The sequence below is a fragment of the Anguilla rostrata genome, chromosome 18, assembly GCF_018555375.3.
Source record: "Anguilla rostrata isolate EN2019 chromosome 18, ASM1855537v3, whole genome shotgun sequence".
Taxonomy (NCBI): Eukaryota; Metazoa; Chordata; class Actinopteri; order Anguilliformes; family Anguillidae; genus Anguilla; species Anguilla rostrata.
This window is the reverse complement of record NC_057950.1, coordinates 23667960-23680267: the sequence shown is the minus strand read 5'-3', so window position 1 is coordinate 23680267 and position 12308 is coordinate 23667960. Positions and strand designations below refer to the sequence as shown.

At 51.5% G+C, this 12308-nt stretch overlaps 1 protein-coding gene across 5 annotated transcripts in view; it reads right to left on the bottom strand.

The window, feature by feature from the left end:
* Positions 1-6783: 6783 nt before the first annotated feature.
* Positions 6784-12308, bottom strand: part of prim2 (DNA primase subunit 2) — an 80115-nt gene continuing 74590 nt past the window's right edge. For 2 of the 5 annotated variants that reach the window (XR_010327077.1, XR_010327079.1), the window contains exons 13-15: positions 11355-11423; positions 7490-7773; positions 6784-7423 (exon numbers count right to left, since the gene is read on the bottom strand). Coding sequence is in view for 2 of the 5 variants with exons in the window: in XM_064317500.1 (XP_064173570.1) it covers positions 7543-7773; positions 11355-11423 (300 nt within the window). In the remaining 3 variants the exon portion in view is untranslated. Of the gene's footprint in view, positions 7774-11354; positions 11424-12308 lie in introns of all 5 variants that reach the window. The other 3 variants (XR_010327078.1, XM_064317500.1, XM_064317501.1) reach the window with 3 other exon arrangements.

Sequence of the window (12308 nt, the reverse complement as noted above, 5' to 3'; positions counted from 1 at the left end):
AATGAACTATTTATGCAATAAGGCCGATTACTGTGTTATAAGTGTTGGAAAAAATAAGGAAACAGAGCAGTTTTATGTTCTCAGATTAATTTAACGTTGCAAGCAGCGGCTTCCAAGGACACACCGTGTACAATGTTTTTTTTGTTTATTTGGGATTGTTTCGTTTGGTCCTGGGTCCATTCATGACTGATGGCAGATGGGGTGGTAAGACCTCTCTCTGTCGCTCTCTCTCTTCTGACGTGGTTTTGTACGACCGACTGACACAGTCAGTTCTCCATCAAGAAAGTCATTCTGACTCCTGAGCTCCAGGTGACTGTTCCGTTACTGAAGGTGGGATTTAAACAAGTTCTCTGTGAAAGCAAAACTGAGTAACCCGTCACCAGACCGATTAACACTGAAGACCACGATAATGAACCAACAGGCTAGTCTGCCATTTAGTGTAAGAATCAAAACATTTCATCCTTCATCTTCTAGTGAAAAGAAACAAATGAAGTATCACTAGTCGTAACGTACAGCATATTGGACACTGACATTTACACCGTTCTCAAAAAGAGCAAACTGTGCATATAGTATGCTTCGTAAGTAAACCCCTGTATTGAAGCAGAAAAGCGTTTATGGTAGCTCATGGTAAATTCAGGGAGTTTCACCATTTTTTAAGGTGCAAGAATACCAGCCAATATAACCGTCCAGAGACATATTGCAACAAGAAAAGTGTTATTAAAATATCAAAATTATAATAAAATTGTGGGGGCTTCACCCAGGAAATATGAGCCGGTTCCCCAAATCAACATGTCCGCCGGCGCGTGTCCTCCGCCGAGCCGCGGAACTGCTGATGACTAACAGCGAGGAGGCTCATAAACCGGAGATCCCTCACATCGCGCCGCGGCGCAGCCGCTCTCCAGACCGTGACGGCCGTGTTAGGCTCGCTGTTACTCACATTTCTCTCCAGACGCCGCGAAAGGCTCGGTCGAGGGTTCCGACTATCGAAGCGTTCCTGGATTTTAAAGAAAAAAAAGGTGTTCTGCCTTGACCACGCATAGATAAGAGCACAATGCGATTCGCTTCCCAGCTCGGACGTAGGAGGTAATGAATGATGTCTGGGCGCAGGTTAATGTGAGGGTTTTGTTCACCCTCTATGAGGCGTTTAAATGCCTCACGGTGTGGCAGCGAGGGCGTATTGGTGCACGAACACAGTTTCTTCGGCCTTTTGAGTGTGAAAATTATTTAAATGAGGGGGAATTAAAGGAGAAATATTAAGTTTTCTTTTACATTACATTTCCAAAAGTTTGTGGACACCTGAATACCAGATGTACGTGTTGAACATCTCATTCTGAAACCATGGGCATTGACATGGAGTTGGACCCCCCTTTGCTGCCGTAACAGCCTCCACTCTTCTGGGAAGGTGTTCCACTAAATTTTGGAACATGGATGTGGGGATTAGCTTTCATTCAGCATTAGTGAGGTTGGGCACTGATGTTGGACGTAAGGCCTGGCTCGCAGTTGGCATTCCAATTAATCCCAAAGGTGTTTAATGGGGTAGAGGTCAGGGCTCTGTGCAGGCCAGTTGTGTTCTTCTCCACCATGTCATTGTATGTTGTAACATTAAGATTTCGCTTCGCTGGAACTAAGGGGCCAAGCCCAAACCATGACAAACAGCCCCAGACAATTCCTCCTCCACCAAGCTTTACACAGTTGGCATATTTGGCCTAGTACAGTTGGCACTATGCATTCTGCCAAACCCAGATTCGTCCATCAGACTGCCAGATTGCGAAGCGTGATTCATCACTCCAGAGAACGCATTTCCACTGCTCCAGAGTCCAATGGCAGTATGCTTTAGACACCAACTGACGCTTGGCATTGCACATGGTGATCTCAGGCTTGTGTGTGGCTGCTCAGCCATGGAAACTAATTTAATGAAGCTCTTGACGAACTGTTCTTGTGCTGACGTTGTTTCCAGAGATAGTCTGGAACTGTAGTGAACGTTGCAAATGAGGACAGATGATTTTTACACGCTACATGCCTCAGCACTCGATGGCTTCCATTCTGTGAGTTGTGTGGCCTACTGCTTTGCGGCTGAGCTGTTGTTGCTCCTATACCATTCTACTTTACAATAACAGCGCTTACAGTTGACCGGGGCAACTCTAGCAGGGCAGAAATTTGACAAACTGACTTGTCGGAAAGGAGGCATCCTATGACAATGCCAAGTTGAAAGCCACTGAGCTCTTCAGTACGACCCATTCTATTGCCAATGTTTTTCTATGGATATTGCTTGGCTGTATGCTTGATCTTATGCACCTGTTAGCAATGGGGGTGGGTGAAATAGCCGAAACCACTAATCAGAAGTGGTGTGCACTTACTTTTCAAAAGGCAGTGCATTGCACACGTCATGATTTATAAATCTGACTGCAAAAACACCATCTAATTCAATCATGATAATCGTAATCATAAATCATAATCAGAACACACAAACATATATACGTATTTATATACACACATCTACACAAACACACACACACACACACACGACAACTGCCGCACAGTTAAATGTCATTCCTTCTTTGTATGTTGAGGTGAAGCGTTTTAAAGTGCAGAATCATTCCCGGCAGATGAAAAGTAACGGGAGGAAGTGCTTATTTATGACATTTTCAGCGTACTTTCAGGGAGATTAGATTTTTATAGAAGTTTTCTGGAGTAAACTTATCGACGGCCATACTTTCTTCCTCAAATTACACAATAGAACTTCCGCCAGTTCTGTCCAGCAGCAGGCTCCGGATAGCTCGGCCGAGCACGCTCAAGTTAACCGAAACTTGAGCGGCTGATTGACAGGCCAATGAGCGTGGCTAAGGGGCGCGGCCAGCCGGCCTGTCGGACATGGCAGGTGCAGGCCGACCCGGCTCGGCGAGACGCCGACCTCATTACAGCACCGCAAACGGAAGCGATTGCCAATCAGGAGACCCGGGAACGCGCGGTGGGAGGGCGGGGCCCTCCATCACATCCTCACCTGAGGTCACCGGGGGAAGCGGGTAATACTGTAACGGTGCTGGAAAATTGGGGTTAAGAGGAGGCAGGGGCACAGTTTTGGGGAGAAAAAACTAGAAAAACAGAACAAGCAGTTTGGCCGAGTTGCAATGCTGTAAGAACTTAAACCCCATCTGAAATTGGGGTAAGGCGTCTGGGGTGAAACTGCCGGTGGACGACCTCACCTAGAGAGCGTCCAGCGGGGTCACCGTGAAACAGAAAATGCCCTTCTCTCATTTTGCCCCAAGACACAGCACTGAACAGCCATCGCAAGAAAGTCGCGCTTCTTCTATATAACCAGAACAGAACTAATCCACCGGAAGGAGGGAGGAGAAACGAAAAGAGCGGCGGGAGTCTGAAGAACTGCCAGGCGACAGCACTCTATTTATTTTACTTTGCGAACGCGGGGCCTCAGACAGACCCGTGGTCCACCTGATAGGTAATGGGAGAGAACAAATCACACCACGGGCCACTGGAGTCCCTAATGCAGCTAATGACCGTAAATCCATTCATGGGGCGAAGCTCCTGCCCCCTTCCCCCCCCCCTCCCCCCCCCGGAACGACACAGGCCGCCGGAGGGGAGAGAAGGGACAGCTCTGTCAAACGCCGTCAACCCCGCCAGACGCCAAACGCCCGTGAGCCTCCCCGCCCCGCCCCGCCCCGCCCCACCCGGCCCTGCCCCGCCCCACGCGGTTAATATCCACCGCCTCGTTACTCCGTCCCCCCCCCACGCCCGCTTCCCCCTGCCAGTTCCTAAAAGTAAGTTCATTCCCCCGGCGTCGCGACGAGCCAAAATCCCGCGTCAAGCACGGAGCGGGCGTCGACCGGCACGTCACGACGGAGGCACACGGAACGTAACGCATCGGGCCAGGAACAATCCGGAAAGCCTGCTCGGTCGGCGGAGCGCACCGGGGTTTTGCTCTCGGAAACGATTTTTTAAAAGCCGAAGCCTAACCGCAGCCTCGCGACCGCGCCTGCGTCGCTCTTAAATAATTTCACGCCGGAAATAGAAAACGCTCGCAATCCGCTGACCGTGAAATGAGGAATACAGCCGGCAGATGGGATATCGCAGGAAACCCGCGTGATGTCAGCGCACCCGCGTTTCCATAATACCCGTTTTACATTCCACGCCGAGTGTACTTTCTGCTCTTCGGACACGGTTATCGACAGCATATTAAAATATAAGATTACGAGACTGAATGAATTAAAAGTTAATCGCGTGCGGTAACACTTCCCGCCAGCTGCCGCCGCACGCTAGGAGAACACCGCTCCAGCAGGTGAAATGTTTTTCAGATAAATCAGGCAAGGTCATTCCTGTGTAGGGCAAAAACCAGTCAGATATTTACTTATCCTCAGAAGAAGAACTAAGCGTCACCCGAATCTGGGCACCTTCGAATCTTATGAACAGATTCAGTTAAGATGCACATAAAACTCACTTGAGGAATGGCAGCCATTTTGAAAAGAGTGGCTTCACCCAGGGAAGAGAGGTTTCAGCCTGTCAGACGTCTACCACCGTTTCACACCAGAACACGCCCCGGCAAATCACACGTCTGAAGTCTTCCTGCGCTGCCTGCATGCGAAGTGCAGCCCTCCAATGCAGTGACCGCACGAGTGCACTGCATTGCTGCACCTGTGGGCACACATGCACTCAGGGACCTGGAAGCTAATTGGCGCAGTAGTGGGAGGGGCTTAAAACATTGCTTCCAATTTGGCAAAATTATTATTTATTTTTTCTTTAACATCAAACACAAAAATGATCATGCTTAAGTTGTAGGATAAGAGAAACATTTGAACGGCAAAATAGCAACCTGGACTCTCAAGCCGGTCCCAGATTCATGATACTGCCGCAGTCTCATGAAAGATTAATGGGGTCGGAAGGAAGAAACGGGCTTTCCCTTCAATCGTCCTGGTAACCGCGAAGCTGTATCCGTGGGTTACGGAGTAAGTCACCCAGGACGAGCGGACGGGGGGGTGGGGAGGGGGTAGCTCTCCCGCTCCGTCCTTAATGGCGCCATCACTTCTCCCCGCCCCGACGCTAAAGACTCATCTCAATTCACAGGGCTGGGACCGCTCCGCCCGGCCTCCAACGGGCTCTATATTTAGCAGGCCCGGGCATTCGGAGTGCGATAAAGGGGGTTTGGGGGTTTGGGACGGGGGGGGGGGGGGCACCAGGGGGGTGCAGCAGAGCCAGGCGTAGGCAGGGGGCACGTTGCCAGGACAGGCAGAATTAATTTGCGCCAGCCGTCCTTGGACCCGCCGGACCCCGCGTCTCCCAGACCTACAGCGGGGGGGTCGTCATCCAAGGAGAATTCCGGCGGAGGCGGCGGTTATATCCAAAGCACGTTTTCACCACAACTAGAGCGTTACCACATTTCAGAGTGAACCGGTTATAAGGTTTTCATCCTCGTGTGTTTAATTGCTTCACAGTCCTAAAGTGGTAAATAAACAAGGTGCCAAAATTGTATATTTTTGGTATACAAAAATATACTGCTGAACTCAGCAGCAGCCCGATAGCTGGAGCTAAACGCAGGAGCAGCCCGTTAGCTGGAGCTAACCAGCAGCGCGATAGCTGAGTAAGGAGCAGCACCCGCTAGCTGGAGCTAAACGCAGGAGCAGCCCGTTAGCTGGAGCTAAGCGCAGCAGCAGCCCGATAGCTGGAGCTAAATGCAGCAGCCCGATAGCTGGAGCTAAATGTAGCAGCCCGTTAGCTGGAGCTAAATGTAGCAGCCCGATAGCTGGAGCTAAATGCAGCAGTCCGTTAGCTGGAGCTAAGTGCAGCAGCCCGATAGCTGAAGCTAAGTTCAGCAGGCCGATACCTTTCCCAGAGAATTTCTACGCTTATCTGGGTTCATGAATCCCTTCACGTTCACGGACAGCGGGGGTGGGAGTGGGGGCTCTGAGCGTGAAGGTCACTTCTCTGGAGGTCTTGATAACGGAAGACAATACTGTACATCACCCTGCCCCTTCCGCCAGTAAATAACAGAAAACTTTCCTGTGAGAAGCCCTACGTGTTAGCGTGCGTGCCTGTCTGCTTGCTTGCTTGAGTGTGTGTGTGTGTGTGTGTGCGCCATCTCTCTACATCGTCTCCTGACCTCCAAACAAAACAGCGTTCTGGAAAAATCCGCCTCCAGCCCCACGGGGCTCCCGAACGTCTCGGAGGGCCGCGCGGTCCCGCTCGAGTAGCCGCTGAAAGGGCGCAGACACCCGGTCGCAAGAATACGCGGCGTGAATTAAAGGCCAACCCCGCCCCCCCCCCCTCCCCCTCGCCCGCCCATGCGAGGAGATAACGGCGACACGGCTCCGGTCACGGGCCACCGGGCAGACTGATCCGGGCCGGGGGGGGGCGGAGAGGGGCTCGCCCCCGGGTTCGGCTAGGCTAAGCCCGGATCAGCCGCGGAGACGGGGACAGAGAAAGGCCCTTCCGCCGGAGATTAGCCCCGCCGAACCGCCGCGGCCGCGCCGATTTCAGCTGCAGCCGCCTTTGGACCCCAGCCAGGTAGAGCGAGGACTGCTGTGCGTTTCAAAGTCGCGGGAGACACTCTGATAAGATGGCGCGAACGTTCGCAAGATCTGCTGAAGATCTGCCTTTGTTTTCAACCTGAACGTCTTTTATTCAATTCATTTCAATTCATTCATTCATTCGATTTCACAAAAAATAAAACAAAAGATCGCAGCGAAGAATCCAGGATTTAAGTTTCGACATTCAGACATTGAAAAAGTGCTTTAGCTCCTTTTGTTCCAATTGAAATGCTGAGCTCAGGCGGTGTAGTTTTGAATTGTAGATTTCTTATTTCTTTATTTTTGCAATGCACAACATTCATCAACTTCAAGCAGGGGCTATATTTAAAGAATATAAATGGGAGGGGATGAAAATGTAAAAAGGATTGTACAATTGAAAAGGAAAACAAAGAACAAAACAAAAAGAATCAGACACAGAGTCAGTCAGTCATCAGAGGGGGATGCCAGTCCTCGGTCAGTCAGTCAGAGGGGAATGCCAGTCTTCAGTCAGTCAGTCAGAGGCTGATGCCAGTCCTCCTTCAGTCGTCAGAGGGGAATGCCAGTTCTCGGTCAGTCACTAGAGGGGGGTGCCAGTCCTCGGTCAGTCAGTCACTAGAGGGGGGTGCCAGTCCTCGGTCAGTCAGTCACTAGAGGGGGGTGCCAGTCCTCGGTCAGTCAGTCATTAGAGGGGGGTGCCAGTCCTCGGTCAGTCAGTCATTAGAGGGGGGTGCCAGTCCTCGGTCAGTCGTCAGAGTCAGTCGTCAGAGGAGGGTGCCAGTGCTCAGTCAGTCATCAGAGGTTGATGCCAGTCCTCCTTCAGTCATCAGAGGGGGGTGCCAGTCCTCTGTCAGTCGTCAGAGTCTGTCGTCAGAGGGGGGTGCCAGTGCTCGGTCAGTCATCAGAGGGGGGTGCAAGTCCTCGGTCAGTCAGTCAGTCATCAGAGGGGGGTGCCAGTCCTCGGTCAGTCATCAGAGGGGGGTGCAAGTCCTCGGTCAGTCAGTCGTCAGAGTGGGGGGCCAGTGCTCGGTCAGTCATCCTGAAACAGAGAGTCCAGGTCCTCCGTCATTTCGGCCACAGCCTGCACGGGGTTGCCAGGTTTGCTCTGCGGCGTGTCGGGGGGTTTGCGTGCCGGGGCACCCTGCCCTGCCGAGGAGGGGGAGTCCACCTCCTTCTTCACCTCCTTCCCCCCCGCCAGGAGCTTCTGGCTCTCCGCAAAGTACTGGTTAGGATGATTTAGGGAGAATCCCGAATCCTCAATCTGGAGAGACACAAATGAATAAAAAACAACACACAGAGGAAATTAAACGCTAATTTAAATGCAAATGAGCATAAGGCACCAAACGACTGGTGGGGGCTGAGGAGCGTCTGACAGCTCATCAAGCAACTGCGGTGTCTGTGGAAACAGGCGCTCGTCTTTTATGAAAGGACTGTTTTACAAACGTGCGAAATTACACTCCCTCCCCTCCCTGTGCCCGCTTTGAAGATCCTCAGATTACCATCAACGACCACAATAGCGCTTCTGAAGATCACCATTACACTGTGTGAAGATCACCATAACACTGTCTGAAGATCACCATAATACTGTGTGAAGATCACCATAACACTGTGTTAAGATCACCATTACATTACATTCATTTGGCAGACGCTTTTATCCAAAGCGACGTACAACCATAACACTGTGGGAAGATCACCATAACACAAGATCACCATAACATTGTCTGCAGACTGACATAATGCCACCTGAAGAAGGCAGTCTGAAGACACACCATAACACTGTCCAAAGACCACCAGAAGACCACAATTACACTGTCTGAAGACCACCATAACGCCATCTAAAGACCGCCATTACACTGTCTGAAACTCACCAGGCAGGCTGAATGCAAACCAGCCCCTGAAGTACACTGAAACAGCCAGCACACCGCTCAGCTTTTATTTATTTTTCTTAGGGTACGGGTAGGGGGGCGGGGGTGGGGTTGGTGTGTGTGTGTGTGTGCCACGGCAAGGCTTCAGAAAGGATGCCCACACTGGAAACAACCTCAGCCAGCGTTTAAACACAAATTAAGTTATTTCACAGCAGCGCCCCCCCCCCCACCCCCCACCCTCCACCCCCCCAATTCAGCAATACCCGCCTTTCCAGCCTATTCGCTCCTGGGGGAGGCGTTTCATTACCGCGGGCCGATGTTTTGATTTATCGCCCCTGTGTAAATATTTCATCGGCGAGGTGTTCCACTCTGCCCTTTAATAAACGGGAGCCGGGGAAGGGGGAGGAGCCGGGGTGATCTATCTGTTCTGAATCAGGGGTCCGGAACCGGCCGAGCTGCCGGGCCGGTGATTAAAGCCCCCCCCCCCGGGGGGCCGCGCCGCGCCACGCCGCGGCCTGAGCGCTCCGACGGGCCGGATTCTTCGGGGCGGAGGGACGGGGGGGCGGGGGGGGGGCGGGACTGCGCAAACAACCCTGTTTTTTATCGCGCGCTTTAATGTGATAAACGATGGCTGGGATCTCCGCGGCAGGGATAAAATAAGACTTATGAATTTCATATAGACGGCGGGTTTTACTCCGTGTCATGACTTACCGCGCGAGGACGCCGCGTCGCCGCTCGGCCTTATTTATCGCTTTGGAACGGGGCCCCGGCCCCCCCCCCCCCTTCCCGCACCCCCGACGTAAGGGCGGGAGTTCCCATGGGAACCCGTTTAAATCCGCGTCGACGGCGCTTTGATCGTACCGGCGACGGCTACGTTCGCGCGGGAAGGGCACGAAACGTGAGTTACGGCCGCGTAATTATTAAACGAATACACTTCTAAAGCGGATACGGTAAATTAGGGGGCTTTTAGGATAGGCGTCCAAACGCGCCGGCGCAGAAAAGTTACTTTGGCTGGAAGAGCGACGCTGTTACCGTTAAAAGTAACGATAAGAATGAAGAACGCGAAACGAGACGGACGAGATGTCCGCAGGTTACTCTCTCCTGCTCTAGGAGAGCCTGCCGGGCTACTTAACAGTTTGCCCGTCTTACAATCTAGCCCTGGAGAAATGAGATTTAGATGTTTCAGAATGTTTTTTTAGAAGGTGTGTGGCTCCAGGACGAGGAACACGGGCGGGGGGGGGGGATGCGAGGTGTGTCGTCGTGAAGTAAAAGTCCGTTAAAAACGCACCTCCAAGAACACCAGCGTTAATTAGGATGCTGAAAGAGATTCTTGTTCACGGGACTCCGAGGGCAGAGTTAATCCAATTTGGCGAGGATATAAACTGCATTTTTAATCCGTCCAACGGGGCGAGACTCAGCACCCAGGCGCTGGAATGACGCGAGAGGATCGGCCCCGTGCCTGCTTTAGAATTTAAATTTAAACCGTCACACTGCGGATGCTACGCAGGTGTAATGAGATGGAATGCATAGGAGATGTTTTTTTTTTTTAAAGGCCATTCTGGTGGCTGAGCTGGATATAATACATCAACTGTCTCTGACCTGGCGCGGCGGTGAAGGAAAAAAAGCGGGAGGTTTGTATCCGGTTTGTCTCCGTGTCGACAGGGGAAGCTTCCAATTTACAACACAATGGGCGAGTCGCAGCAGAAGGCTGCACTGTCAACAGCGACCTTTCTCCTGCTTCTGTTCATTAACCTTTCCCAATGGCTCTGACCCCCCATGTCTACAAAAAGTCACCCCCCCCCCCCCCCCCCCCCTTAGCGCTGCCACAGCTCCGACAATTATTACTCCCTGCTAGAGGTGTGACCGGGGCCACAAGGTGTCTGAGAATTTCCCAGAAACTATCTGGAAAATGTCCAGGGCAAGTTAAGCTCTGGAATTTTGGAAATTTTTACCCAAATACAATATAAAATCTTCACTTATAATAATTAATATTTTTGGGGGGGAAATTCACATATTGTGGCATGTTTTGGTTAAAATGTCCCCATTTAATGGAACTTCATGTGCAGGGCACTCCTGCATCTCACCTGGTAATTGTCAGCATCCCAGTTAAAGGGTATTCAGCAGAAATGCACCCCTCTGCACACACAGTGTGTCCTCCCATCACAGGGAATACATTTTACAACATTCCTGTTCTTTTGTCGTTCGGTGAAAAAATCCCAGGGAAAACGTAAACACGTTTAATTCAGCAAACCCAGCAGCGTATTGCTGTAGCAGCCTCTCGACGCATGTGAAGTTTCCCTCTCTGTTCTCGGTACTTTTCCGTGATTTGTGCTCTCATACAGGCCAGGGTATTAGCTTTTGAAGTCCGCTCCACGACTGCAGTTCGGGTAGCGCATCAGTTTAAACTGAAATGCAATACTTTTAGAAAAAATGTAAAAAATCACCCCCTGAACATTGTCGTATAAACGTGTAAAACGAGCATCATGTGACCATTTAGCAATTTTGTGGGTTTTGCCCACCTCTACTCTCATAAAGAAACCAAACCTATTCAGAGGCCTTGAAGGGCATCACAGCAAGAGTGGAACTTTTCTTATTTTGTATCTTTTCTTACTCTGCTCTCCCCGTTTCTCCTCCTTCTTTCTCCTTCCCTCCCTCCTTCCCTCCCTCCCTTTTCCCAGCTGGGGCCGAGCGCATTAATAACCTTCAGCTCTGACCCAAACTGCTGATCCCGGGGTCCGCCACTGAAAGAGGCGTCGGATCAAGCTAATTAAATATTCATGAGGATGAATGAATGCCGGAGTGCTATAATAAACCCGCGAAAATTAAGCGGGCGTGACAGCCAATGATGGATGCCTTAACGACGGAGGGGACCCCTCCGGAGCCGGGGGGCACGGTACCCGCCCCCAACACCACGCTGACTCCCGCAGAGCCCCCAACACCCCCCCCCCCCAATTACCGCTGCCAGCAAACCACTCACGTTGTGCGTCAGCTCGAAGTACTTTTGGCAGGCCAGCTGATAATGCATCCCCTTCACCAGCTCCAGAATCTGCAACACAAGAGAACAGGAAACGCTCAGTCCCGAAAACAAACCCCGAAGGCGGTCATTAAAATAAAATAAAAATTAAAAAAAGAGAGAGAGAGAGAGAGCAAACTTTCGTCGCGTCGCCGATTTCCAGCCGCCCCCAGACGGGCTCGAGCACTTTCTCGGACGGAGACTTCCTGTTAACGGCCGCCGGTGTTTCCCCTCCCCCCCCCCCCGCACTTTCAATGGACCTTTCAAAGTCTCATTTTCCCAAATTCATAAGAAAAAGCCCATAAACGCCTTATTATAGACTACATTATGTACATTGCAGATAATACAAGTGAAGCAACACAAACATCTTTTTCAGCCCCAAACCCCAAATGTGGATTTCTGACGTTTAGTTTTCAAGGGCAACCTGCCCTCCTTTTGTACTTGTGCTTCGCTCCGACCGGTAGAAAGCAGGAAGGGGAACGGATAGAGAAGGGGAGCGTAGCGTAGATACTGCCCCCGTGGGGGGGGAATTGCACATGACTCAAGGGGGCTGCTCAACGGACTGGGCCACGCCTCTCTTCAAGGGCACCGTTTACACAAAACCCTAAAGTTACCTTTTTCCAGGATACGGCTTTTCCATAAACGAATAACCCTAGCGTGATGAACTACGTCGACATTGTTATTTCGACGAAGCCGAGTTTCGCTTTCCCGATTCTGTGTTTAATGGTCACATTTCTCGAGGCCCGCCAGCGATTTTCGGAGAGGACGAACGTAGCCGACGGGCTTGAGAAAAACGCTCGAGAAAACGAAACGAAGAGCGGCGGAATCGGAGCGGGCGCCAACCTTCCGCCTCTTTTGAAACGACAGGGACCCCTCGCTCACTCCCTCGCTCGACGGCGGGCGCTCTCCGGCGCCGCG